This window comes from Drosophila persimilis, unplaced genomic scaffold (assembly GCF_003286085.1).
Source record: "Drosophila persimilis strain 14011-0111.01,24,50 unplaced genomic scaffold, DperRS2 tig00000000-arrow-pilon, whole genome shotgun sequence".
NCBI classification, from domain to species: Eukaryota; Metazoa; Arthropoda; class Insecta; order Diptera; family Drosophilidae; genus Drosophila; species Drosophila persimilis.
The window spans coordinates 11,757,609-11,784,983 of record NW_020825288.1 but is presented as its reverse complement, the minus strand read 5'-3'; the positions used below and the strand labels follow the sequence as shown (position 1 = coordinate 11,784,983).

General features: G+C 45.6%; 3 protein-coding genes across 4 annotated transcripts; 2 read left to right on the top strand and 1 right to left on the bottom strand.

Annotated features, from left to right (window-relative positions):
• Positions 1-1,614: 1,614 nt before the first annotated feature.
• LOC6587688 (zinc finger protein 501) lies at positions 1,615-5,088 on the bottom strand. 2 transcript variants are annotated; one of them, XM_002013311.2, is made up of 3 exons: positions 4,046-5,086; positions 3,455-3,955; positions 1,615-3,249 (listed from the first exon to the last, which is right to left on the bottom strand). In XM_002013311.2, the coding sequence occupies exons 1-3, from the start codon at positions 4,683-4,685 to the stop codon at positions 2,696-2,698; spliced, it is 1,695 nt and encodes a 564-aa protein (XP_002013347.2). In that variant the 5' UTR covers positions 4,686-5,086; the 3' UTR covers positions 1,615-2,695. The 2 variants fall into 2 exon arrangements, with proteins under 2 accessions (XP_002013347.2, XP_026842721.1); XM_026986920.1 differs by having other exon boundaries at positions 3,244-3,367; positions 4,046-5,088.
• A 255-nt stretch (positions 5,089-5,343) lies between these two features.
• On the top strand, positions 5,344-6,824 carry LOC6587768 (NAD-dependent protein deacetylase Sirt2). Its single transcript, XM_002013310.2, has 4 exons — positions 5,344-5,486; positions 5,554-5,636; positions 5,694-5,790; positions 5,849-6,824. The coding sequence occupies exons 1-4, from the start codon at positions 5,402-5,404 to the stop codon at positions 6,715-6,717; spliced, it is 1,134 nt and encodes a 377-aa protein (XP_002013346.1). The 5' UTR covers positions 5,344-5,401; the 3' UTR covers positions 6,718-6,824.
• A 9,801-nt stretch (positions 6,825-16,625) lies between these two features.
• Positions 16,626-22,117, top strand: LOC6587672. The gene is made up of 11 exons (XM_026995233.1): positions 16,626-16,677; positions 16,735-16,952; positions 17,012-17,165; positions 18,378-18,515; positions 18,561-18,799; positions 20,468-20,600; positions 20,664-20,844; positions 20,905-21,132; positions 21,200-21,572; positions 21,631-21,762; positions 21,814-22,117. The coding sequence occupies exons 1-11, from the start codon at positions 16,626-16,628 to the stop codon at positions 22,012-22,014; spliced, it is 2,049 nt and encodes a 682-aa protein (XP_026851034.1). The 3' UTR covers positions 22,015-22,117.
• The last annotated feature ends 5,258 nt before the right edge of the window (positions 22,118-27,375 follow it).

Here is a 27,375-nt window from a genome sequence, read left to right as displayed (position 1 = left end):
TCTGTACTGATTCTATACGGTCCTGGTGTACTTTGTACTGAGGGCACCATACACAGGAGCCGTATTCTAAGATCGGACGAACAAGCGAGGTATAGAGAGTCTTTGTTATATAGGGGTCGTCAAATTCCTTTGACCACCTCTTTATAAACCCAAGCACGCCCATGGCCTTATTTACCATGGTAGAAATGTGTTCGGAAAACTTTAACTTGGGATCTAACATAACACCCAGATCATCCACCAGGGTAATTCTCTCAAGAGAACCCCCAAATAGGGTGTAGGGAGCCAACAAAGGGTTAGAACGATGAAATGTCATAACTTTGCATTTCGAGGCATTAAGGTGTAACAAGTTTGCACAACACCATGACTGAAAGCTATTGAGATCGGATTGCAAGCGAGAATGAAATGAAATGTCCTTGTACTGGACACAGAGTTTAACATCATCCGCATACATAAGTACTCGAGAGTATGTTATTACTGAAGGCAAGTCATTAATAAAGAGTGTGAAGAGTAAGGGGCCTAGATGGCTGCCCTGTGGTACTCCCGAAGAAACCTTTACTGGTAAAGAGAGGGAGTTTTTGAAGAGGACTCTTTGAGACCTAGAACAAAGATAGCTAGAAATCCATCTCAGGAGGTTGGGCGGAAACCCTAAAAGGTCAAGTTTATGTGCTAAAAGGGAATGGTTTACAGAGTCGAATGCTTTACTAAAGTCGGTGTAAATAACATCCGTCTGTAAGTTACCTTTAAAGCCTTTAATAATGAAAGAGGTAAACTCTAACAAGTTCGTGGTGGTTGATCGCCGCCTTATAAATCCATGCTGAGTTGGAGATATAAGTGACTTGCAGAGATGTTGCAAGTGCGGAGTTAAAACCTTCTCAAACAATTTGGGAATAGCGGATAACTTTGCTATACCTCTATAATACCTCTATTACTATGATGATAGTAATACTTGTGCGACGTACGTGGGTGATACTTAAAAAAGTATGGATATTCCTCTGGCTATCATCTTCAATATTTAATGCTTTTGATTTGTTAAGTGAGTGAAATTCGTTCTTAAAGTTGCAGGGAATCCAAGAAAACTCAATGTTGTTTATCTCTACTGGCGGACACACTGCTGGCCACATTTGTGTATTCCTCTAGTATTCTAGTTAGTGGATATATACTTCTTTGGTATTGGATTATATCTAGCCCTTTTCAAAGTGATCCTAAGCAACACACATTTCCAATTGGATTTTTTGATTCAAAATTGTTTTGCTTCGAATATTAGATACTGCATTTGCAGTTTTCCTTTTTCCAGCTTGATTGTAAGCTCATCTTGCAGAAAGAGATCGCTATGAACATAAGTATTCCTTAACCTTGAGTTAATGGGAATGTCCCTGTTTGATATACAGGGGGATATACAGGATTTATATTTAAACTCCAATCCTATTGGACTGCAATCAAAAATTCTCAAATGAGTTCTATAATAGGTTGGGCAATCGTTCGGCAAATCTAACTAAATCGTTGAGTGATTGGAAAATGTGATAGAATAGCACATCATATAAGATTCGTAGGAGACAACATCTCTGGGAGTGCTGTTGATAAGGTCTGAATGCAAGATTAGTGGGGTACGTTGAATATGGGTAATATTTCTTGTTTTCCATGTTTTATTGTTGTTGTTTTTAGCTATTCGCTTTGCTTACATTTACAAGTAGTTTATTTATATGTATATTTTGTATATATACTATATATTTTCTACAACATTTACGTTCATACTCTGTGTGTCTATGCAGTAAAAGCTGGTTTTACTTGTTTTTCGCTTAATATAGGGACTCTCGCGTCTCGTCTCTCCGTTTTCTAAGTTTTTGTTTGTTCTAGTATAAGCAACCCGGTTTGTTTTTAAACTTTTCTTTCATGAATAGTGTGGTATTATTGATTATTTATGCGATCGCGCCGTCGTTCCGCTTGTAGTCATTTGAGTAAAAGATGCTGCTAAATATCCGCTAAGAGTACACTTATATAAATAGTTGCGTTTTTGTTTTTCGATGACAACTTATGTATGTATATGTTTAGAGCGGGCGGGGGGTTACACACAGTATAGCAATAACTAGTTTTACCATTATTTGTTTACTTTACTTTACTTTAGTTTGCTTTCGGGGCTTAACATTTAACACGACGAGAAAAGCTGGAGAGAAGCTAGACTTGACTCGGGGGAAGGGAAACGGGAGAGGCTGGATCTGGGGCTGGGGCTGGGATTGGGTGACAACAGTTATGAGGCTAATAGTAGTAGTATTAGTAGTAGTGGGGGGATAGTATAGAGTTTTAGGCTTAAACACCCTGTATTATATGTGTACGTGTGTGCACGTCAGATGTACGACAGTACGATGTACGATGTACGATGTACGATGTACGATGTACGGCTAGCCTTAATTTACAATTGGACATGCATGTGGATCAGCTCTCCTACTATATAGTTACATACAATTGCGCTCTGCACAGCAGGTAAATAACACTTTTGAGTATATAATTCAAATATAGTATTCATGTAATCATATTCTGTATACATATGCAACTCTATAACTGTATGCGGTTTATGTATGTGGCATGCATATTGCACTATTCCTCAATGGCTGGTTGACTGGCTCGCTGGCTGGGCTGGGCTGGGCTGGGCTGCGCTGGCTGCGGACTGGTGGCTGGAGATTGTGGCGTCGCCTCTCGCCTAGCACGTGTGCACCCTTAGATGATTCTGCAGGGTGCTCTTCTGCCGGAACTGCTTGGGACAGTAGGAACAGTTGTAGGGCTTTTCACCAGTATGGATCTTCATGTGATTGTTGAGCGTGGCCACCTGTCGGAAGTTAACCTCACAGATCTTGCACTTGTACGGCTTCTCACCCGTATGCGTCTTAATGTGATTGACCAGGGTGCTCTGCTGGGAGAAGAACCGCTGGCAGACGCTGCACCCAAACGGACGGTCCGGATTCTCGCCCTTCAGCATGTTGATGTTGCCCACCATGGTTATGCGACCGGGCGGCGAGGCGGCCTGGAAGTGTTCAGACTTGGTGTTGGTCTGGAAGTGCTCAGACTTGGCCGCAACAGCAGCCACATTACTGGCTACCACAGAGCTGACCGTGGTGCCGCTGTCCAGAAAATGCAGTAACGGATGATGCTCCAGCTGGAGGATGTTGTGCGTTGCCCCGTGCAGATTGTTGGGCAGCAGTCCGCTCGTCAGTTGCTGCGTTCCCGGCGCGAGGGGCACTGGCATCGAGTGATCCACTGCAATTCGATGTGCGGATTGGTTCGGTTGATGTTGGAGGAGGGTTGATCGGTTGGCGGTTTGGTGGTCGGATCGTAACGAATCGGTGTTTGCATGCGTACAAAATTTAAATAAAAGCTTCGTTAGGGAAGAGCGTTAATGGTCAATGCACACAGTGATAACAGAAAGCGGCTCAGTTGTAGGGCGAACACACAAGCGGCTCACCTGTGGCTGTGACTGTGCCTCCTGGCTGCTGCTGTTGCTGCTGCTGCTGGGAGGCCAGATGCGTGTGCGTCTTCATGTGGTTGGTGAGGGTGCTCTGCTGTCGGAACTGCATGTGGCAGTAGGAACACGTGTATGGTTTATCTCCCGTATGGATCTTTTTGTGATTGGCCAGCGTGGCCAGTTGGCTGAAAGACTTGTCGCACGTCTCACACTTGTACGGCTTGGGATCGATGTGCGTCCGCTCGTGATTGTGCAGCGTGCTCAGCTGCGGGAATCGCCGCTTGCACACGCTGCACTGGTACGGTTTCACCAGCTCCTCGGCCGCCGGCGAGCTGTAGCTGCCGGAGTATAGAGTCTTTGAGATTTGTACGCGCGGCATATGCTGCTGCTGTTGCTGGTAGGCGTTGTGCATCTGATTCGCCTGCGATTTCCTCATCTTCCCAGATGACTGCGGCTGGGGCTGATAGTTGAGTAGTGACGTCGGCGTGCTCGACTCTGCCGCTATGTGGGGAAAGTGCGGAATGGGAAATAGTTGTTGGGATGTTCAGGGTCTGGTCGAAGGTGATTCCTCAGTCAAAGGCCTGCACTTACCCTTATGCGTCTTGATGTGATTGATCAGTGTGCTCTGCTGCCGGAAGTCCTTGGCGCAGATATTGCAGGTGAACGGCTTCTCGCCAGTGTGGATCTTCACGTGGTTGGTCAGTGTCGAGATCTGGCGGAATGCCTTGTCGCAGTGCTTGCACTTGTAGGGCCGTTCATCGGTGTGTATTTTCATGTGGTTGCGTAACGTCGTGAGCTGCCGGAATTTGTTCTTACACACGTGGCACTGCTTCTTTTTGCGCGGGTCGTCCACCACCGACTCCTCCTCTTTGATGAAAGTCTGCACAATCTCCTGCTTCATGGGCGGTATGGGCGTGTGATTGCCCCCGCTATTCGTTGTGGTCGTCGATATATCTAGCAGGTGGACCAGTGGATGCTGCGGATGGAGCATGGTCTGGTGGGTGGGATGCTGGATGGCCTGCACAGCGGTCAGTTGGTGCAACGCGAACTGACTCTGCTGCAGGCTGGCCAGGGTGGTCGACTGCTGCAAGGCGTTTCCAGCGCCACCGCCTCCTCCACCCCCGCCCCCACCACCACCGCCGCCGCCACCGTGCGTGGCCAGCTGGGCGGGCGCATAGTGCTGATAGTTGGCCATGGCAGCTGTCGCAGCAGTTGCATGATTCAGATGCATAGTAATGGGGTTTGCCTCACCGATCTGAGGTATTCGAAAAATCTTCAGCTCCAGCTAGTGACTTTTGGGTCGCTTATTGTCTGCACATGAAGGATGCGAGTGGGCGCGTTATACAATTTAATTGAAACCCCGCAGCCATTTGCCACCAGAGCCCCACCACACTCCGCCGTCGGTTTGTTATTTTAGCTGTCTGCTGCTGCTGCTGCTACCACGACCTGCCCTGGCACCTGGCACGTCGCTTCCACGTATGCGTTATCGCAAGAAATTTGGCAAACACTCTGTCCTGCACAACATGCCACACAGTTTTCACAGTTTTCGCGAATCTTAAAGTTGCGTTTTATATGCTTAATGCAAAATTTTCAGGCCACGCTCTTTTTGTATCCGTATCCTTATCAAAACAAAAATGACTGGCGTGGTTTTCCAGGGCCTCGGCACGGGCAGAGCTGCATCGGCAGTGGTCGCTCGCCCACCGATAGTGCATATCGAATAGTCGTACCAGGGCTGCGCACCAAAAATGTGCCGAATTGCGCACTGCTCATATCGCGAATACTTTCGATAGCAACTATCGGATGGAAAATATCGATGAGTCGAAAATTACGAAGGTAGCGTGTTTCGATATTGGTTTATTAAAAACACAAAAACAAACGGCAGGTATTTTCCGAAAAATTCGAGACCTTCGATATATCTACTATCAAAGGCTGAAAACCTGCTTCATTATGAGCGACAACGATCAGAATGACACTGCTGCAGTGGAGATCGCCCCGAAGGAAGAGGATTCCGCCGAAAGTGATAATAGCGAAGGTCTGTTCGGACTGACAATAAACAATTGTCACGACTGTCATTTAGTAATGTTTTGTGTTAATTCCAGGTAGTCTCACAGTAGATGGTATAAGTCGGCTGCTAGCAAGCACTTTGAATGTAGGTCCCTCATCGACTAAGGAGAAGGAGAAGGTATGGTGGACCACTCACTGATTAAATGAATGTTGATGCATTATTGATTTATTCCAGGTCATAGCGGACTTGACCTTTAAGGGCCTTGCCGACCACTGGCGTGAAAATGGATTCAAGAAGATTATCACCATGGTTGGAGCCGGAATATCCACATGTAAGTCAACTGAGTGTACGTCTGGCCGCGCCTTTTACATTTGTTGTCGCTCGTTTAGCCGCTGGCATACCGGACTTTCGATCACCCGGCTCGGGACTGTACGACAACCTGGCTAAATACAAGCTACCCTACCCCACGGCCATATTTGAGTTGGGCTATTTTAAGAAGAAACCAGCTCCCTTCTTTGCCCTGGCCAAGGAGCTGTACCCTGGTTCGTTTGAGCCAACTACGGCACACTATTTTATTCGGCTGCTGCATGAGAAGGGTATGCTGCTGAGGCACTACACGCAGAACATTGACACGCTGGATCGCCTGGCAGGCATACCCGATGAAAAGTTAATCGAGGCACATGGCAGCTTCCATACAAACCATTGTATTGGCTGCAAGAAGGAGTACGACATGGCCTGGATGAAGAAGGAGATCTTCTCCGATCGGCTGCCTACCTGCACAAACTGCAAGAAAATCGTGAAGCCGGATATTGTCTTCTTTGGCGAAAATCTACCCGAAAAGTTCCACAACAGTTTAGATGGAGACTTCAAGGAGTGTGACCTTCTGATTATCATGGGCACCACGCTGGAAGTGCATCCGTTTGCATCGCTGGCGCAGCTCCCTGGACCGCGCTGTGTGCGACTGCTGATTAATCGCGACGCCGTTGGACGTCCCAAATACACCACCTGGATGGATGGACACAATGACGATTTTCTGCTCTACAACCGGCCCAACAACACGCGGGATGTGGCCTTCCTTGGTGACTGTGACGAAGGTGTGCTGGAATTGGCCAAAAATCTGGGCTGGGAGGACGAGCTGCAGGACCTCATCTCCACTGAGCGAAAACTGTTGACCGAGCAGGAATTGGTTGCAAAACAGAAGCCGCACGCTGAGGAGGCTGCCTCTACCAGTAGCCCCGAGAAAACTGCACCGCAGTAAAGAACGGATTAGATAGTTAAATTAGTAGTTAAGTTTGGTTTAGAGTGCAATTTGTAAACATGGCAGATGTATAAATGGACAAAGGAATGCGCAGCATTGCTTGTAAATTCAGTGCGTTTCATTTCATTTTGTTTCGGCTCGTTTGCGGCTTTCGATTTGTCCTCTCGAAGCCATGTAAAGGACGTGAACGAAGTCAGGATATCAGCTATCCAGTTGTCGACTTTCGCGACCATAGACTATAAACCAATGAAAATATATAGGATTATAAGCTGATTTGTTATAAGCCACAAGCCGGATCGATTGCTAATGTGGAATTAGTTCGTTTTGACTCCGAGTTTGTTCAGAAGAAAACTTTAATTCTTTCAAAAAGAAAATCCCAAATAATCTTTAATTCCTCAATCCGGAATTACGTAACGGTATCAAATATTTACACTATCATTTACCTCCACACTGACTAATATTGGGTGACAATTCCATATTCCTTATCTTTTATGAAGAAGGTCTGCCTATGCGCTACCTGAGCGGATAATCCACACACTTAACCTCACCAATCTAGAGCACTTCGACGTGGTGACGGCCTTCAAACAACAAGTCTGCCGTCGCTGGACATCGGAATACGTCAACGAACTACGGGCCCGAAACAAGTGGACATCGTCATCATCACCACCAGGCTCGAGGCTATCAATGTGGGTCTCGGAGTGCTGCTGCAGGAACAGGTTGAAGGTCCGCTAGTTGAGCTGTCGAGAATTCCGCAATTCCATGCTGGCGGAGATCGATAGAGAGTCCTTGATCACTCGAAGAGACAATCTTGGAAGTCGGGCGACTTGAAAACCTTTGCGATCATATTGTTCTCCTACTGAGAAGGCTGAAATGCATGTGGGACATCAGATGGAAGGCATACTGTAACTCCTCCGCCCACGCGTGTTTCAGACAGAGGAGGCAGGCGAAGAAGACTTTCTCCTTGCCATTCACACATATCGCTTTCCAATGGTTCAATTAGGTATACCATCTGTTGGGCATCTAGCTCGAGGAGCTCCCGCAAGGCAGAAAGCACTTTTGGACACGGAACAGCATCATGATCATCATTTCCTCGCATCGATGGACGCTTCGATTCCAGACGCCGCCGTCAGGGTTACTAAATACGGACCAGTACTGGTCGAGCAGCCCAGGAATTGGCTGCCGGGCTTTGGGCAGAGTACTTAAAGCAGCGTACTGTGCCTCAGAATCAGTTCAAGGTTCTGGTTCAGGCATGTGGCTGCAAGCCAACTACAGCGTTGTCGATACAATCAAATATAAGCCTTCAGGACCCTGGTCCAATGTACATGGAGCCGGAAGTCCCCTTTAGCGAAGCATTCCTACGACATTTTCCAGGCAGCGCGCCAGCACAGCAGTCTGTGCTCATCAGACTCATAAGCTCTGGACTCTGCTCCTATAATTGGGAGCAAACAAATTGAAGTTTTAAATAATAGCTTGAAATTAATAAATCAAAATCAAAACAGTCCATTCAGACCTCGACAAACAATATTTTTTTGTACTTGCTGTTGACTGCACTGTCCACGTGTCTACATCCAAGGTAGAAAAAGGTCAATCAAGGGCACTAGAAATTTATCTCGTGCGTTGGATTGGCAATGAATACTGTAGCATATTCAATAAATTCAGAACACGAACCTGTCGAGACTGTATTGGCAGGTGCATGTGCACCGGGGGCAAGGGGCATAAGAAAGTCATGATATTAGCCACATGCACAGAATTTCCACTACTAGAGATTGGTTACCTGTTGGGGATGGGCGGACAGTCTGCAGGAGCTCATCGCCACTGAGCGGAAACCGTTGTGGACTCGCATGAAGAGGAGACCAGAAGCTGCCGGAAGAGGGCTAGGCAGTATGGTAGGGTATGGTAGGGACTAGGGCTTGGTTGAGGGTGCAAATTGTATAGATGGGACATGTTTGAACGGACAAAGGAATGCGCATCATGGCTGGTAAATCCCGTGCGTTTCATTTCATTTGGCTCTGGCTCGTTTCCGGCTTTCAATTATTCAAGTGCCATTTGTGAGCCATTAGCGTTAGCCAGTGTCCGTCCAGCCGAAGTCGGGAGGCAGGGCCGAGGTCCCTTTTAGCCGTGCCACCGAAAACCGCAAAAACTGATTGAGTTGCTCTGCCGTTTCCGGCGCACAAAAAGCTGAAACCGCCAACAAAGGTTAACTCTCGACATGGTTCTGGTTCTGGTTCTGTTTCTGTTTCTGTGGCAGCATTTGCTGGCTCTGATCCTGCTTCTGGTTCTGATTCCGTTACAGCTGCCCATTGCCCCATTGCCGCGCCCCCAACGTCATCAACCGCCGTTGTGGGCGTTGTATGTGGCATCCTAACAGAATGTTTGTGTGGCATGCAGCTGCATCCTGATGCTTGCTGCACCAACTTAATGACTCACAATCTGTCCCACAGATAAACACACACGCAAACAGATGGACGGAGAGAAAGAAAGAGAGAGAGAGAGAGAGAGAGGGATGGGGATCTGCCTCATACTCGTACGGTTTGCTGGTAATGAAGCTTCTGCGGTGAATTGGCCAATAGAAAATACGTACGGGCTGCACTAATTAAAACCCAGCCCGAACCAGCACAGCGGGTAACCTCCTGTCCCTCCGGACGGGGGAAGCAGAAACTGATATTGTTAATCGCTGGCAGGGAGGATGCGGATGCTGGAGGTGCACACTAGGAAATCAGATGCAGCAACGGAAATATTGATGGCCTCGCAATTTGTTGCAGTTGCCCCACAACTTGGGCAATTAAAGCTAATGGCCCCAAGAACTTGTCTATTTGCAATTTTCCAGAGTGTTTGGCTGTCTGTACTCTGTACTCTGTACTCTGCAGTCTGTACTCTGTGTGTATATGCTGTGTCTCACTCACTCAAAATTGACTCAAGTTGCCCCCAATATTAACTTGACTTGACTTGGGCGGAAGCCCTCTGCTCTCCGCTCCGCTCCGCTCCTCCAATGTGGAAGGAACGCCATTAAGTGCACTCCATACACACGCACTTGATGATGCCGAAGGCGAAAGTGGAGCCGGAGGGAGGGACCAAAGGGCGGGGCCATATTTATGTGAACATGTTTCATATTTGTAATCAAAATGATGCCACCCCCGACCGCCGGCACCCGGCACCCGGCACCCGGGATCACCTAATCCCCACTCTGAGCCTGTTCATCAATGGCATTGAAACAAAAGACGAGTATTCCTTGTAGGGACATTCCTCGATGTCATCACCGACAGCTGTGCTCGCGCTCTGATATTGAATTCTTGACATGATTGTGCGGAGGAGCAGTACACAGCTTGCCATCGAATTGATTGCAAAGACACACCCCCAGCCCCCACCACACACCCAAATGGAGAGGGTTTAAAAGCATTTGAAATCCCATAGCCCATACCCAGAACCACAAATAGCTCAAGCGGTCTCTAATAAAGCAAATCGAAGAGATCTTCATTGATTGTGTGGGCCCCAAAGAATAAAAAAAGACATCTTTGATGGGCGTTTATTCTAAAATATGCATTGTTATCGTAGCATAAACGGAATCTTTATGAATATTTTATTATGGCTTTAATAAAAAGAAAACCAGAAGGAGCCGCAGCACTCGGGCGACGGCTGCCAAATGCTGTTCTGAAAAAGCAATTTGTGTCAATAAATGTGCGGGAGTGTGTGTTTCTGTGTGGGGGGGGGGGGGGGGTCATTGCATATGTGTGTGGGTGGGTACCCAATGTTCTTTTTCGCATAATATCCCATCCCTCCCAGCAGTCGACGGAGCAGCTCCAGCTCCAGCTCCAGCTCCCAGCATAATCGTCATAATCATTTTATGTGCATGTTGTATAGCTACTTTTGGGCGCATAAATTTTTATTTACGTCTTTGTCAACACAATGCTCCAAAAACGATTGAGTGTGCCGTGCCCCTCCCGCATGCCACACTCTCTCCTGCAAAATTAAAGTGCGATTTGAAATGATGCCCTGCCTGCCTGCCGCACAGATCCAAATTGGCGGTTTTCGTGGCTCCAAATGAGCTGCGGTGGTATGTATAAAATATAGTACATTTCCGCTGTGGCTTTACCCATACACAGAGGAAAAATCCTGACCAAAATCATCACGACAGGACAAGAATGCATTTATAACACAATTCATAGATTGTTTTCTCTATGACTCGTACGGTCTTTGAAATCAGGAAATATATGCCCTTTTTTCAGTGCACATAGTACCGATGTGCATAAATATGATGGCCACTAACCAGAACATAACCAATTCGAATGGTGGCCAAATGAAATTATTCACAAGATCGGACATATCATATATTTCTTATAATCAAAATAAAATCAATAAACAACAAACAAAATTAAGGGATTGTCACTGGAGAAGTGTAACGAATTGAAAAACCAAATAATTCGCATTGATTTAGCTGGTTTCCTCCCCCTGGAAAGCTGGAACCCGTCCACTGGCAGTGGGGTGACCCCGACCGCATGCTGCATTGATTTGGACCAGGAAAAACCTCGTCGATGGCTGGGGTGCACGGTGCATGGTCAATTGATTGGGCCAAAGCCAATCTTCAATGAATAAATGAACGGCGGAGATGGGCATGGTCTGTGGGTATGGTGTGCTGTGCTGTGCTGCGTCCTGGGGTCCGTCAGGTGCATCATCGAGTGCATTTAATTGTGGCACAGGACGACCCGCGCACTCCAACAATCGGATTTTCGCTTTGTCCCCGGCTGCTGTCACTGCAGCAAAAACTCCTCAAAAATATAGAGAGAGACCGGCACTCGTATGCGAGTAGTCGTCGTGGATGGGGGAGATGGGGAAATGATTTAGCCAAAATGGTTTGGCAGTGGACAACCTTTTTTTTGGTTTTTGTTTCGTTTTCGTTTTGTTGTGTCCGGTTTTTGTGGTTAATTGAAATTTTTCATTTGGCTCGTTTGCCTGCGTCGGCTTTAAATTCATTTTGAATGGTTGGCTCTAAGCCCCTGGGCCATGGCCAATTCCCGCCGGAATTCAGAATGCAATAAATTTTGGAAAAAACAACAGCAACATTACTCTGCGGCTCGACAACAAAGTGGATTATGTAATTGCATAGATAGATAGATATATTTGTATAGATAAATTCATATAAAGTTATGGGGCGCGGCGCTGAGCCAGCTGCCCGTGGAATCGATGTGGAAAAACAATTATCAATATTTAATTCGCTGGCGGTTTCTGTGGTCGCCAAATGCTAATGAAATGTGGAAATCTGTTTAGATAAATAGTTAAGTGCCTGGCCAGACCGAACGAAATTCTCCAGCAGCAAGCACTTCGCTATCGGGGGATAAGTCAAGTCCTTGGAGAAATGCCCGAAATTAAATTCGTTTAATTAAAGTTATAATTTAGCAGAGAGAAACAGAGAGAAAGCGCAAAGGAAAACCCATTTAGAGCGTGAAAGAAACTGCATTTTGCGATACATTTCCTCAGCCTGTTTCCTTCGCTCAGGATATGCCCGGGGCACCTTACCAGTTGGTACCTTTCCTACCTCCTTATCGTCCTGGCCCTGTCCGACATTGGTAATTTAGAGAAAATGTTGGCCAAAAGAGGTAGAAACGGAGGGGTATAAGTATTTTGTACTCGTTACTTGTATTGCCTTTTCGATTTGCACTTTACACGCTTTCATTACACTTCGTTTCCGTAGCCGAAGGGAGGGAGATATGCCAAAATACAGAGCAGGGGAGATGTTGCCAAGGAGGGACAGGGGAAGAAATGGAAATACTTGACCCGAAACCGTTGCATTGTTAGCATTTAAACTGTTTCTTTGCCGTTGCGCTTCGCTCGGAGATTGCACACTCGAGACATAGATACAGAGAGTGAGAGATGGGCCGAGAAAAACAGTAGAGAGAGAATCTCACTCAGAAAAAGATACTATTATTTACTCTATAGGTTCGCATGGGGCGGAACGTAAGACAGGGATTATGACAGAATTTGAATAAAGAATAATTTGATTTCCAAGAATGGTGATCATTTATGGCATTAAAAAAAGGACCATCAAGTGTTCCAAGCAACACCATTTGATATACCTTAGTTTCTCTGAGTGTAGGATTCTATCTAAATGCCCAACAGAAACATTTCGTTGCAGCTGGATCTGGATCTGCAGCAGCCTCATAATCATCGACAGCCGGAATCAACGGAACGAGCACTCATCTTAACGTCACTGAAAATGATTGCTATCCCCCCTCCTCCCTCCACACGCCCTCCTTCACACTATCCACTGCCCAATCCCCAACCCCCTGTATGGCTCCATCTTGGGGCTGGCAGCCATGCAACATGCTGCCTTGACACTTTAAGCTGCAATTTCGTTAAAATATTTCCAATCGATTTCGTTGGTTTATCGCCAAGTATATTTCCACTTTCTTGTTGTTTGCCCGTTGTTCTGCCCCCCCTCCTAAGATCCTCACCCCCTCCCTCCACACCATATAGTAGTGTACTGCACATTTTCCGTTTCCACTCTGCCAGATCTTACGGAAATGAAATGTGTTTCTATTTTAGTTTCGCCATCTTCCCCTCCTTTTTTGTGTGTGTGTGCATTTACACGCTCGAGTGTTTGCCTCAGACTTCAATGAAAAGAACCCACAAGGAGCAAAAAAAAAAGAGAATGAAACCGAGGAAGATATGCTAGGGGGTCGAACCCTAGATGCCCTTTCGATGGAAGTTATGTGATGAAATTATAACTGCTATTTCGTTGGAGTACATTCAAAATGAAAAGGATTTTTTTGCAATGACTTGACAATACAAATCTTTTTAAAAAGTGCAGGATTTGTGCACGGGCTTACACTGAAACAAACCCAGCAAAATCGAACATGCTTCCTTTTCTGCTTTGATAAGATTTTTTTCTAAAAAAAAGGGCATTAAAATCACCAGCTACAACTCAAGTTTGTTTACAAACCATATGCAAAAATTGCAATACAGCCAGAAAACAAACAAAAAAATAGCAAGAACAAATATCAGAAAAATACCAGAAGTCCGGGCAGTAAGGCCTCGACCAAATGGCAAATATTTACTGCAATACTCGAAGCCCTCTGCAGACCCAGCACCCCCAGACCACCACTCAGCAATGCCAATCTGCATAATTGTGCAGCAACAAAATGTTCTGGGGAAATATGTATTTTCCACCTCACGCACTTGGCTGGCAAATGAGAATTCCAAGGACAGCGCCAATGACAGGAGACTGCCTCATGGATGCGAAGTGGCATGGATGTCGCAGCTAATTACCATGCAAATATTTACACATCCTATCCCAGAATTGATAGAAGAATCTCCCAGAGCCCCACTCAAACACATGCCATGCCGCCTGTCGGAGCCTGTCAGCATTCAGTTGTCACAGCAGCCCATCATCAAGTGCGGGTGGGCGAGGCAATCTGATGAGCTGTGCGTAATTGTTTCTGGCTTCTGCAATGAGTTCAATCATTCAAACAGACACAGACATAGATGAGGTGACCAATTCAGGTCACATAATTCGATGAAAACTCAACACTTTGCGAATAAAATACTAGGAAAAATCAAGAGAAAGCCCGGGATCTACTTAAATTGTTAGTCTTGTGATATCTATTCTGGATCATTCTGGTGTCGTGTTTGGTTTTGAAGACTTGAAGCCTCTTAAATCTGATGTACCCTTGAGCCCTGAATCGGAATATGACGATGTTCATTTTAGTTAGTATTCCGTATTGAATGGCCTGATTGTCAACCGCTTCTCGCTGAAAGGGAAAACTCATTTCCATGGTTCGTGTTGCCTCTGCAGGGCTCTGGCACATATTATGGAGTGGCATGATGTACGTTGAGTCCTTCATATTGCCATTGTTTAGCCTTAGTTGGCAAGGACTTTCAAGGACTTCTGTTTTGTTTAGTATTCATTAATGCAGCTCAGAGCGTTGATTGCCGGGCTGCACTTGCTGTCGTGGCCGTGATTATTTGCATATGAATAGGGGAGAAAATGAGTATTAAAATTTGCCTTTAAACTTGTGGCAATTTAAAGTTCTTTAAGGCTCTTAATTTCTTTTGCGGCAACTACTTTCCATTAGCAATTCAGGAGCAATACTGGCTAGCAAATTGCCCACACCGCCGCACCATGCACCATGCACCATGCACCATGCACCAGGCAACAGGCAGCAGATGAAAGCACAACAGAAACCCGGGAAAGAATTTGAAAAAACTTTAGCTAAAAATGCGCCACGCACTCTTTGCCCACACACGGAAACACTCTCTCTTTTGGCCATACATATGTTGCTGTTCTGGCCACTGGTGCTTGTTGGCCACATTGTGGTCGGCTTGTTGGCCAGCCAGCCTGCGGTGGTGCGGCGCCAGGCCCGGCCCGGCCAGGCCTGGCCCGGCTGCTGGCTGCTGGCTCCTGGCTCCGGGAATGCTGCCCGATAGTTGCGTGTGCGAGGTGAGTAAATTCCATTTCTGCGGACAGACATTGAACCAGAAAAAGACCAAATAAAACACTCACTCACTGGTCTGCCATGTGTATCTTGATTAGTTCTGGTTGACTCAAGGCGCTGGGCATAGTTTTGAGTTTCCCATCTTTTTTGGCACATTCGTCCAACAGACGATATTCTGGAACCTGAGAGAACGCTCTTAAATATAAGTGGATTCGTATGAAGCTGTATTTCTTATATTTTAGTAACGTTGCAAAACTGAAATATCGAATGGATAGATTAAATATTATTCTGGTTTTATGCGACCATTTCTCAGCTATTAACTTAGTAAACGCTTTATCTCGATCTTTATCTTTGATTGCTATCCAATGAATCATTTCAGGGAAGATAAACCGTTTCATGGATTTTTAATGCCATTGACTTTCGAATAACCCCGAATAGGGGGCATCGCAACCCAACTCTCACGCCTCCACAAAACGCCGCTTGAGTGTTTAATTGCCCTTGGGGGCCCCGAGTGGATGTTGCCATAGTTACAGCCATGTGTGTGGGTGTGCTGGCCTTTCTTGTTGTTGTTGTTTTTTGGGGGGCAGGTCCTAGCAGGTTGTCGGGGCAATAAAATCGTCGCCTGCTGGGCACTCGAATGACCAGAGCCGGAGTCAGACTGCCGTCATTCCCCGCTCGTCGTGCCTGCTTGCTCGCTTTCTGTGTCTCCAGCTGGTTCCGGTCTGCCTTGCCAGGAGAGTAAATCCTTTAATCCGTCTTTCAATTTCAAATAACCCACTGGTTAAGCACTCCCAACACTCACACATTCCCGCAGAAAGAGGGAGAGAACAGCAGACGTTTGGGTCTGTCCGTTTATGTTCTCACATTGGCCACGACTGCGTTGTTCCAATGACTCCTGGCTTCCCCCATTCCTGGCCAGACCATTGAATTGTTTCAATTGACACTTGGCCTGGCCTGGCTCAGTTCTGTGTCTACTATCCGCCGGCTGTAGCGCTGGTTCGGCTGGGGGCTTTGTTCGCATTCATAATGAAAGTCAGTCTTTTGGCAGTATTGTTGTCGCTAATTTGTGGCTTCGCTAATTGGCCCACAGCCAGGGGGAAGTCCGTTCAGGGTTGATTAAGGGATCGAATGCTGCAGTCACCTCACTTCGATGGCTTTCGCTTGAGTGGCAGTGGAGTTGTTCTACTTGACAAACTCCCATCCACCTCTGTTCGATTTTCCCCCGACCTGCCGAGGATTGTTTAGTGAATTATGCAAATATTGTAATGTCTTGTGTGCGTTTCATTAGGATAATGTCTGGGCAAACAATGCCCATTGGAAGTTTGTAATGATAGCCAGACCAGACCCAGAGCCGACCAGAGGGTTTTCAATTACAGTTCGAGCTCAAATCAATTTGTTCCTCAATCGATGCAGGGTCATTAAGTCGTAGTCCCTCCTATAAAGGCTGATTTTCCCTGCATTTGAGACCAATAGAGCGACAAGATGTTGTTCCAGCCACTCGTGATGCAGCTGAGTCCATTGCTTCGGATTATAAGTAAGAAGGCGGCTTTTATAGCTCTCATATCACACCCCAATCTCTTCTTTCCCTCAGTTGGACAATATTTCGCTTCCTTTTCGTCTATTCTGATCGTTCACAACAATACCAGGACCACAACTCTCCTTCAACTGGAGTACCTGAGATCTCTGGAGCTTGTGCTTAAGGGCTTCGGTCAATCCATACTCCTGCAATGGATCAATGTCGGACAATTGAGTGACTTGGCGGAACTTGAGTGGCAGGTCATGAGTGCCGTCAACAGCAGCACCATAGAGGTAGGTTTAGAGAACAGAATCGAGGCTGTTACCATGTTACCATACCTCCTCCTCTTAAGGGATTCATCACAATCCTGCCGCAGACGAATCTTTTTCTCCATGCCCGATACTATGCCACACGCAATGCCAATGTGCGCCTCAAGGACAAGCGATATCTGTTCTTGTGCGAGGATGAACATCCCCAGGAGTTGTTGGCCATGGACATTCTGCAGTGTAAGTGAAGTGGCGTTCATTGATCTCACATTTCAATCGAGCTCCCCTGGAATTCCGTCGCTTCCCATTCCCCCAACATCAATTTATTAGCTTAAGCGGTGACTTCTTGCCAGCCCCCTCTGGGGCATGTCTAAACAAATCCAACTGGAAAACTTTTCCATGCTCTGACACTGTGCAACACAAATAGGAGCGGGCAACCACCGCAGGACATTCGTGGCCAGTTGATCAAACTTTAGCACTTGCCAATAATTTCAACGCTCGACGGCGTCTTGTTCAATTGTAAACTTTGGCTTTTTTCTGCTTGGGCTTTCTTTTCCTTTCCGTTCCGTTCCGTCTTTTTCTTTATTTGTTGGCTTTGTTTTCACTGTTTTGCTTGCCACGACTTAATTTTGTTTCGATTTTTTTTATTTTCTTTTCACATACCCTGTATTTATTGAGGATACAGGGTGACTTAACAATGTGTGAGTGTATGTCGGAAGGTAGGTAAAAAGGGTGAAGGCAGACGGAATGGCATGGAGGAGACTTTGACGTTTGCAGATATTACAAAAAAACACATACATATATGCTATATTCTTTCCTGTATTTGACATAACTTACGATTTTCTTTGGTTTCTTTTTCCTTAACTATATTTGAGCGATTTATTGGACGAAATTCCATGAACATGCTCCATAAAAAAAATGCAAAGTGATAAGTGTGCCAATACTTTAGTTTATAATACACATTTTATAGCTCTTTTCGTTTGAAAAAGTGTACAAAATAATGCAATGAAATTACGTTTTGAAAAATTCGCCTTCTTATATACAATTTATTCAATTATTAATTAAATTACAATTATTTGTCTTTTTGACAATCGCTATAGAAAAACTCTTAAAACAGGAGTTTTTCTTAAGAAATTTCATTGAAAATAATGCTTGGGTTATCTCTTTATTTTTTGAAGAAAACTTTCCACTTTCTAAATCTGTTTTCTTAGCACTAAAAAAAAAATATTATTATGTGTTTTTAGTTTATTAATTTTTTTAAAATGTTATTTCTGTATCATTTAATCATTATAAGTCAAAATAATATCTCGTAATACAGGATAGCCTGTAGTCGATCTGGGCAAAACTAATGCCAGCTTTCTCCGCCCATTTTTTTTTGGTTTTTCGCATGTCCCCTGCTTGTTTGTTGTTTCTGCTTGTCCAACAACGGGAAATCGTTGTAATGCGCTTTAGTCTACCCACACCATCTGATGGTGCGACCAGGAACAAGAGCCGTAACAGGACCAGAAAGAGGACCAGCAACAGTACCAGTACCAGCCCACAGGCATAAAGAGGGCACATCGGTAAACACGGAAAGCACGAGGGATGGGAGTCGACTCAGAGATGTGGATGTGGATGGGGATGTGCGAGATGGAGATGGAGGAGCCGGAGCCACTTTGCCGTACCGCGACATCAATTTCGAGCTGTGGACACAAAAGTTTGTCGGAGCCTTTGGTAATTTGGATGCCGTGCGCCTGGGCGCATTCTTGCCGAACGAAACTTTTGCCGGGAACAGCCGGGTCGAACTTTATCCCAACAAGCTACTCGATCTGCAGCAGCGCACCCTGCGCTTGGGCTCCATTACTTATGTCCCATATACAATTACTAATTATGTGGTAAGTAATTGCCGGTTAAGTTTATATTTATCGTTTGTTGTTGTTGCTCCCCCCAACCCTGCGGCCTGCTCCCTGTGGCATGTCCCCGGGAGCAGGCTGGGCCACAAATGCCAGAGATTTGCACGCCAACATTAAGCAAAGCCAATTGGTTGTCCTCGCACTCGCACTCATCCCCTTCCTTATCCTCTCTGGCCCCTGGTCCGTTCTGGGCCTCTTCTTCATCTGGCCCCCATTCACATCGTTGTCTTTGCATTAGTCGGGGCTCAGTGTGTGTGTGGACTCATCATGAATAAATGTCCAGTGGTTGCCTCATTCTGTGGGTGGGTTCGCTCTGTTCTGTGTGGGTGAGAGGTGCTTAGTTATTTGCCTTTGTTGTCGTTGTGGGCAACGATTTTGGGAACTAAAATGTAAGCACATGTTGTCCTGTGGTCCTGTGTCTATGGCTGCGGAGGAGGTTGCAGATTTCAGAGCAGTTGTCAGGAGCCGTCTATATGATTGGTCTGGTTACACCATGCCACATAGTTTTTGACTTGGGGATAATAAAAAAACAGACTTTTTTGCAGCCACCTAGAAAAATATCGCACTTCAAAAATTATTGTCCAAAATATCAGACATGTTTCTATACAGTTCTGGTAATGCTCCTATACTATTTATATATGTAGGTATGTTATCTCTCTATTAAATAGACAAATTATTGGGTAGTCTCCCTATATTTTACACACATCGGCGCGAGTGAGCCGGGGGTTGACGCACGAGCGAAGCGACTTTTAAGAGGTCTTGCCCCCTAGCTTATATTTATTTGTAAAACAATTAAAATATCCCATAAACTGTGTTTAGAATAACTTAATATGCTATTTAAAATTGTAGATTTTGAAATCAACATCTCCTTTTTTGGTTTTTCGTCACCATGCTATAGATTTCTTCTTCTTGAAGTGTTAGGGACTTAAAAAAAGTATCAATATTATGTTAAAGATATCGTACAACATTCATTTTATATGAGCATCGAAGTGTTCACAGTGTTCTGAGACGAGTATAAGCACAGTGTCTCGGATCAATCAGATAACAAAAGGCATCAGAGATGTGAATCCAAAATCAACTAGTATTTACCCTTACTCTATAACAAAAATTTGTCAAACTTATCTTTTATTTTTGTACATTTTAGCCCCACTGTGCCAGTTGTAAAAAATAAAGTTCTTTTGTTGTCATTTGGCAAAAGTTTTGTTCGCACTCAATTGTTTGCCTTAAGGACATTTGCACATTTGTAAGCACACACAGCCACACACACACACACACGGTCACGCCCACACAAACACTAACACAAATACTACCTCCCATTCATAAACACACGCACACACACGCGCTGAAAGAGACAGAGGGCGAATACAGCCGCAAGCATGTGCATGTGGTTTTGTTTGGGGCTTAGCTTTGGCTCCGGCTCCAACATTGATTTAAATTACGTGTTTCCATTTAATTGCCACCCGACGAGGCAAGTGTCGATGTCCATTTGAATGCCCCCAACTTGCCCCAACACTGTGTGTGTTTGTGTGTGTGTGTGAGGCGTGGCCATAACAAGGCCATTAACGAAATTAGCCCAGACGCTTGATTGGCCAGCAATAGTTTACCATTAAGCAGTTCCCCCTTGATCATCTTACACGTACGGTACTGCAGCCAGCTGGCGAGGGCAATGAAGATCCCATTCACCCGCATGGGGCTAACCGTTCGATTGCGTACTACGGTGCCGAGGCCAATGTGATGAAGACCTTCTGTCAGGTGCATCATTGTCATTTGCGTGTGGAGGCGTGTAAGTTGTGCCAGGGGCACCGTTTGGCTGGAGCCAAATCTTAAGGCGTTCTCCCTGTTCCAGATGGGGCCGACAACTGGGGCAGCATCTATGAGAATGAGTCGAGCGACGGCATGCTGGGGGACATTTACGAACAGCGCGTGGAGCTGGCCATTGGCTGCATCTACAACTGGTACGACGGCATCACGGAGACCTCGTATCACATTGCCCGCTCCTCGGTGACAATTCTGGGACCAGCACCGGCGTAATGGAATACCCTTAACCTCTCGTTCTCCTTTTCCAATTGAAGTTTTAATCTTTATAGACCCTTACCCAGTTGGCGCACCAATATTCTACCCTTCAATGGCGCCACGTGGCTGCTGCTCATCTCCACAATGGTGATATGCGGCGTCTTTCTATATGTGATGAAGTTTGCAAGCTTTCGGCTGGGCTATGGCAGATATGAGCCAGAATTCCATCATGCGAAGAAGATCGAGCAGTCCCTGCTGGACACCTTTGCTCTGTTCATCCAGCAGCCATCGGCTCCACTCAGGTCTGTTCGAGTGGGCATCATGCATGGGTTTTAAACTCCATGTTTCCCTTTTCTGAATCCCCTCTAGCTTTGATCGGTTTGCCACTCGCTTCTTTCTGGCTACGCTCTTGTGCGCCACCATCACGCTGGAGAACATCTACAGCGGACAGCTCAAGTCGCTGCTGACAGTCCCCTTCTACAGTGCTCCCGTAGACACCATCGAGAAGTGGGCACAAGCTGGCTGGAAATGGGCAGCACCCTCCATTGTCTGGGTCCATACCGTGGAGAGCTCCGATCTGGGCATCGAGCAGATATTGGCCAGGAACTTTGAGGTGCGCGACCACAGCTTCTTGTCCAATGCCAGCTTCAGCCCCAATTATGGACTGGGGATCGAGCGTCTGGTCTCGGGGTCTCTTTCGGTTGGAAATTATGTGCCCGCGGAAGCATTGGAGAACCGCATTGTAAGGGGAAATCTCTCACATCTCATGGGCTTGGTTTGTATCAAATGTGTCGTCTCAGGTTCTGCACGATGATCTGTACTTTGATTGGACCCGGGCTGTGTCTATACGTGGCTGGACTTTGATGCCGGAGCTGGACAGGCATATTCTCACCTGCCAGGAGACGGGTCTCTATGTTCACTGGGAGCTGGAGGTAGTCTCCTATTTGTATGTCACTCTGACTAATTAATTAATTAATTTACAGTTTGTGGTCAAGTATATGGACAAGAAGGTACAGGAAATTCTGCTGGATATGGTCAACGGGCCCAAGGCCAAGGGTGCACCAAAGCCGCTGAATGTCAGCAACATCTCTGGGGCTCTATTTGTCCTGGCCTTTGGCTACACCTTCGCTTTCAGTGCCCTCTTGGTGGAGACTGCCATCTGTGGGCTACAGAAAATCAAATAATTTGCCCATTTTCGTGCATCGTTCCTGCAATTCAGTTTAGTTCCCCGCCGCCCCTTTCATCCTGGACGACGACGACCATGAGCACGTGTCACAGCAAACATCAAAATCACACGCAAAAGCCACAAAACCCCGGCTTAGTCGAAGGAGGGGCGTAGCGTGAGGTGCCAGTTTCCCACGGCGCAAAATATGACAGCAGCTTGGCAGCAGGGAATCGACATCGACCGGCGGCATTGTTGGCCGGCATTGGTTAAGCGTCACGGCCGAATGGCCAAGTGAAAAGTGAGCTCATCTCCGTGAGCATTCGGTCTCGTTTTCCGGCACTATCGGCTGCACTTGCCACGGACATGTGGCAAGAACTGGCTGGCGTTTTGGGGCTGCTTTTTGGGGAGGACTTACTGGTAGGACTGTGGATATGCAAGCGGAAAATGGCTTTTGCCCTGTGTGTCGTGGTAATTGGAAAAGCGTTTTAGTCCCAGACGAACTCAATTTCATCCCCGGCAACATTTTTAATGATGCCCTTAATTATCGCTGTGGGAAATTATTCATTATCACTAATTTGCCGCAGCTTTGGACGGAGCCCACGCCCACACATCCACTCACATGGTGCGGGCCACTCTTAGTGCAGTTTGCAAAGTCTCTAGCGGCATCCTTCTTCTTGGTCCGCCGCTGCTGCTCCGCCACATTATACTCGAATCCCTCCTGCTACTCAAATCCCAGCAACTGCTGCTCCTGCTGGAATCTCTACTGCTTCTAATGCTCCACCGTAGTCTCCGTAAATCTCACCTGCATATGCCGTCTACTCCGCTCGTTAACACCTCGTTTCAAAGCGACAAACAAACAAACCAAGAAACAAACAGCAACTTTAGCTACAGTCGGAGACAACGACAACAACAAGTTCACCAACATGGCGGCTGTGTCATTTCCGTTGTCGTTGCTCTCGTTCTCTCTCCTTGGATTCCGTGCCTAGGGTATCGTGATTTTCTCGAGATGTATGCAACTTGCAAGAGTAGGAGTATTTATAACCGTCAAGTGAATTTATAAGAGTGTTGTTAAATAGCCATATCCGGCTGTGCTGCACAGTTCATCTGTCTCGTAGCTTAGCAGTTGGTGTTGCCATGACTCTTTATTGTACCACAACTACACGGTAGTAATTAATGTCAAATAAACGATTTTAAAATCCTTAATATAATACGAGTATAATACTATTATTGTTGCTCTACTTTTAACTATTTATTGTGATGTATGATTCATCTTAGTCTACAATTTTGATGACTCAAGTTTACATTTAAGTGCATGACTTTGGGGACATTCTTTATCACCTTCGTGGTTAATTTCGTTCATCTCTTGCCTCTGGTAATTGAAATTCATGCTATTGGGACATGCTCACACTCACATTTTCGATATCTGCTATTTCGCATGCTTCCTGGTTTATTCATTCGGCGGCCCAATGGAATTGCTCGCAGTGCAAACCTTTCACAGTCGCAAAACACGTAACACAAACACACAAACATGTTGTTCATTCAAAAGTACTAAAATCCCGATTTAAAATTTGTGGATAGTGGTAGAAAGGAAAATAATTTACGATTCGCATGACTAAAAAAAAAAAAAAATTGTATACAAATCGGTTTACGGTGACATGAATTTTTAGATATTAGATAAATAAATAAATAATATATCAACCATTTAATACACGTTATAGTTAACTATTTCTCTAGAATTGAATCAATGGCTATGGAAGAGCATTCCATCTTCGGCATTAAAAAATTCTTTGTTTCCTGGTTTTTGGTTTGTTTGTTTGTTTGGTCCATTCCACCAGATTTTGCATATTTCCGTACTGTGTTTGGAATTTTTAAGTGAGTGCGCTCAACTTTGTCTGTTGCTGCTGCTGCTGTGATTGTTGCTGATTTGTGGCTGCTAATGCAGCTGTTTGTTTCCGTTTGTTAGCCTTCACGGACTGATGTTGTTCCTGTTGGAAAAGTTGTGCACGTCTATGGCCCCTCCGGGACAGTTCTGACAGCTATACGACAATTTTTTCGGGGTCGGCAAAAGTTTTAGCAAGGGATTTGCCCCCGAACAAAGCTCTTATCTCAGTCAAAGGGTTCAATAAACTTGCTCGAAAATCCACGACATAAAAAGGCGACCCCAAAACCCTCACTTCCTTCCACTACTTTTCTGGAGTTCATAACTTATGCATTTGCACTTAATTAAATGACTGGGAAAATGGAATATTTTTCACATGCAATCAACGCAACCTGCAACGTCTCAGATTTTAACTTAATTTATGGCCCACAGCCAACAGGCGATAATTGAAATTATATAAAAGGCGGCGGCGGCGGCGGCGGCAGTGGCAGTGGCAGCACCGTGGAAACGAGTTTGCTGTAAATAAAATAAATCTGTGCGAGGCGTTGTCGTCCCCTCTGAAAATTTACGCGCTCTGATAAAAGTCCTGGCGGACAGAGAGGGGGGACAGGGGAGACAGTAGGAGCTTTCGGGTAGATTGGCACGTGCAACTGCAGCCAGACGACAGGACCGATAAAATATGAGCTCGAAGAGGAGTCCAGGCATGCAAGTGGATTTGCCTGTTCCATCTGGGTTCGAAAGGCTGGGACCAGAGGTTGAGGCCTTTAAATTGAATTAGCATCTGCAAATCGAGGAGTCTTATGAATTTTTAATGTTCGCATCCTTTGGAAATCGCTTGGGCATGAGGAGCCGTGGAATTCGAATCGATCCAATTAGGAATTCGGTATATTTTTTGCTCTGCATAATTGCCTGTGTTTTGTCGCTGTCTGTCGGTAAGGTTGCCTCAACAACGGCGGCGTCTAAGGTTCTGCCTCATTATCAACTCAGGCATCGTAGCCTGTTTCTTCTGCTTTTTTCTCCTACCACTACCTCTGATCCTTCACCAGCTCCATCTCCCTACCCCCGCAGCTTTTGCGACAATTTTTCCAAGACGCCGGCAAATTTATAGCTCATAATTATTTCATTTTACAGTCTGCTGAAGTTCTCAGGCAAACGACCTGGCCGAGACGCCCGTTCGCGGTGTGTCTTTGACGTCCTTTTAAATTTGCGCCATTTGTTTGTTCTTGTTCTCGTTTTTGCTTTTGTTGGAGCGCGCCCCGCCCCATATCGAGGGGCTCTTTCATATTTTATGAGGTGTTTGGTATTGGCTTCTCCAGCAAAGTTTTGGCTTAGTCTAATGCTGCTTAAAAGGCATTACACAAATGCACACTCTCCCTCCTCGACGCTGGCACAGTTTTCACATGTTGCAAGCCCTTATTGTTCTACAGCCCCAACCCCCCCCAAAGCTGGGACTCCTCCTTCTGTGCGTGTGTGTTTGTGAGAAGGAAGAGCGAACAGGAGAGGGCGCCAATCAACACACTTGACTACGCGGCAGGTGGCGGGGGGGTTGCCGTTACCCCAGAGCTGTGCTGCATTAGCATAATAAAACAACGGAGGGGAAAGTTTCAGTCAAAAGTTGCACTCTTTTCTTCCAATGACTGGCATACCCTGTAGCACAGAGAAACTCAAACTAAAGAGACGGGAGTGCAGTAAATTATGGCAATATCTCATGAAAAATTTTGTATGAGGTAATTTGATTAAAAAGTTATATAATTAAGGACTCATTAGCTATACATAGCTTCAAACCATGGTAATTGTTAGCTTTAATTATTTACTAGAATTATATAATAGATCATAATAATACATACGAGTACACCAAACATTTGATATTAAACAATATCCGGGCAAAGAATCCTATTATCTATCTATTCATTTTAAGGGCTAACTTAATCAATTTTTGTACCCCCAAATTAAACTTCTTTCCTGCCCGAAAATAGGTGGACTCGTGACCCAATATGCTCCACCATCCTACTGGGTATTTCATAGAGAAAAAGCGAGACCCGCAAAAGTGCAGAGCTGCTTAGGCAGGCTTTACGTTGCACGGGGAAAATACATTCCAGCAGCAGCAGCAACAACAAAGAGGTTTTGTGCGGCGGGGGAGTCGTCTCAAAGAGGCAATAGTCGGGGGAACAATTAAGCAAACATGTATGAACAATATACATACATGCATACATGTGCAAGTTTTTGTGTGGTTTAGTGCGTGTGAGTGTGTGGTGTGTGTGTGTGTGTGTGTGTGTGTTGGCTGTGTGCGAATTTGGGTAAATTGTTTTGCACTTAGCTAAAAAGTTGGCTACCAAATAAATACAGTTGCGAATCGGCTTAAACTGTTATCTCCCGTGTTGTTTCACTTAGATGCGTTTCTAGGTTGGCAAAACATCGAATCGGGAGCGGAGATCCATTAATCACCAGCTGGAAGCCGGGCGCCGGCTTACGGATGCGCTTGAAAACGTCGACAATTGGAGCAGTAGATTGAAAGGGGAAGCGGAGGGGTGGGACGAATCATAGGCGAGCAGCTATAGACACTTGTGTAATTGAGGAATTACACTTTGAATGGCAGGTTCTGTCTCTGGCTTAGGCCTGGCATCCACAGAAGGGTCTAAGTCGGACGAGTGACAACAGCCGCAGACAAAGTCAAAACATGCAGAAGAAGGAATGAAACGAATGTGTCCACAGATCCGCAATCTGGATGGAACTGGGACGGGTGGTATCTGGGGCTCAGACTGGAGGAGTAATAACAGAAATGTAAGTGGGCTCAGGCTCAGGCTCAGGCCATTGACTATCGGATTCATCTGCCTGGTACACAAGATAAATTGCACTTTGCCGGGGATCTATGACTTCAAAATGAAACAGGGGCTACTCCTTCCTCCTTCCTCACAATAGTCGCACCAAAAAAGAGTTCGTGGAAGGTGGAATCGAAAAGAGAAGAAAATTTGAAAGAGAACCGAGCCAGAGACGAGCATAAAGGCAAGCCGTGTCGAGATGCTGCTGACGTTTCACATTCAAATGTTGCAGGAATAGAAAAAAATACTAAGGTAAATGCAAGTCGACTCTTTGTTTACTCTAAAAAAACACATTGTCATTTTACGGTAATTAATTATTCCATTTTTGGTTTTTTGTGCTTTAAATTTATCTATAAATACGGTTCGCTTGCTTTAATGTGGTTTAAATGTTTCATAACCAGAATTTGAATGTCACAGATCGTAGAAAATCATGATATGAAAATGTTTCGCCAGAGAGGAATTTTTCGTTCTGATATTTTAAATGGAAGTGGCGATTTTGACCTGGTCTTAACAGGCAGCCTACGTATTATTGCCAGCTCATTGATTCGTAATTTTTTTCCACCATTTACCCATCGGTCACTTACCGCGATCAATCGGCTCTTGGATATTATTTGTGGCTCAGAAATGTGTGGACCAGCAGGGGGGGAAACTCTACGCTCGATTAAGTTGAATTAAATAATCA

What these genes read in the sequence shown, in the direction of transcription:
- LOC6587688 (XM_002013311.2), bottom strand. Translation starts at nt 4,685, where the DNA reads ATGCATCTGAATCATGCAACTGCTGCGACAGCTGCCATGGCCAACTAT. An exon ending in TCACATCAAGACGCATAAGG is followed by an intron (nt 3,956 to 4,045) that starts GTAAGTGCAGGC and finishes TTCCCCACATAG; the next exon opens with CGGCAGAGTCGAGCACGCCG. An exon ending in AGGCACAGTCACAGCCACAG is followed by an intron (nt 3,250 to 3,454) that starts GTGAGCCGCTTG and finishes ATCGAATTGCAG; the next exon opens with TGGATCACTCGATGCCAGTG.
- LOC6587768 (XM_002013310.2), top strand. Translation starts at nt 5,402, where the DNA reads ATGAGCGACAACGATCAGAATGACACTGCTGCAGTGGAGATCGCCCCG. An exon ending in CGAAAGTGATAATAGCGAAG is followed by an intron (nt 5,487 to 5,553) that starts GTCTGTTCGGAC and finishes TGTTAATTCCAG; the next exon opens with GTAGTCTCACAGTAGATGGT. An exon ending in TGGAGCCGGAATATCCACAT is followed by an intron (nt 5,791 to 5,848) that starts GTAAGTCAACTG and finishes TCGCTCGTTTAG; the next exon opens with CCGCTGGCATACCGGACTTT.
- LOC6587672 (XM_026995233.1), top strand. Translation starts at nt 16,626, where the DNA reads ATGTTGTTCCAGCCACTCGTGATGCAGCTGAGTCCATTGCTTCGGATT. An exon ending in TCATTTGCGTGTGGAGGCGT is followed by an intron (nt 20,601 to 20,663) that starts GTAAGTTGTGCC and finishes TCCCTGTTCCAG; the next exon opens with ATGGGGCCGACAACTGGGGC. An exon ending in AAGCATTGGAGAACCGCATT is followed by an intron (nt 21,573 to 21,630) that starts GTAAGGGGAAAT and finishes GTGTCGTCTCAG; the next exon opens with GTTCTGCACGATGATCTGTA.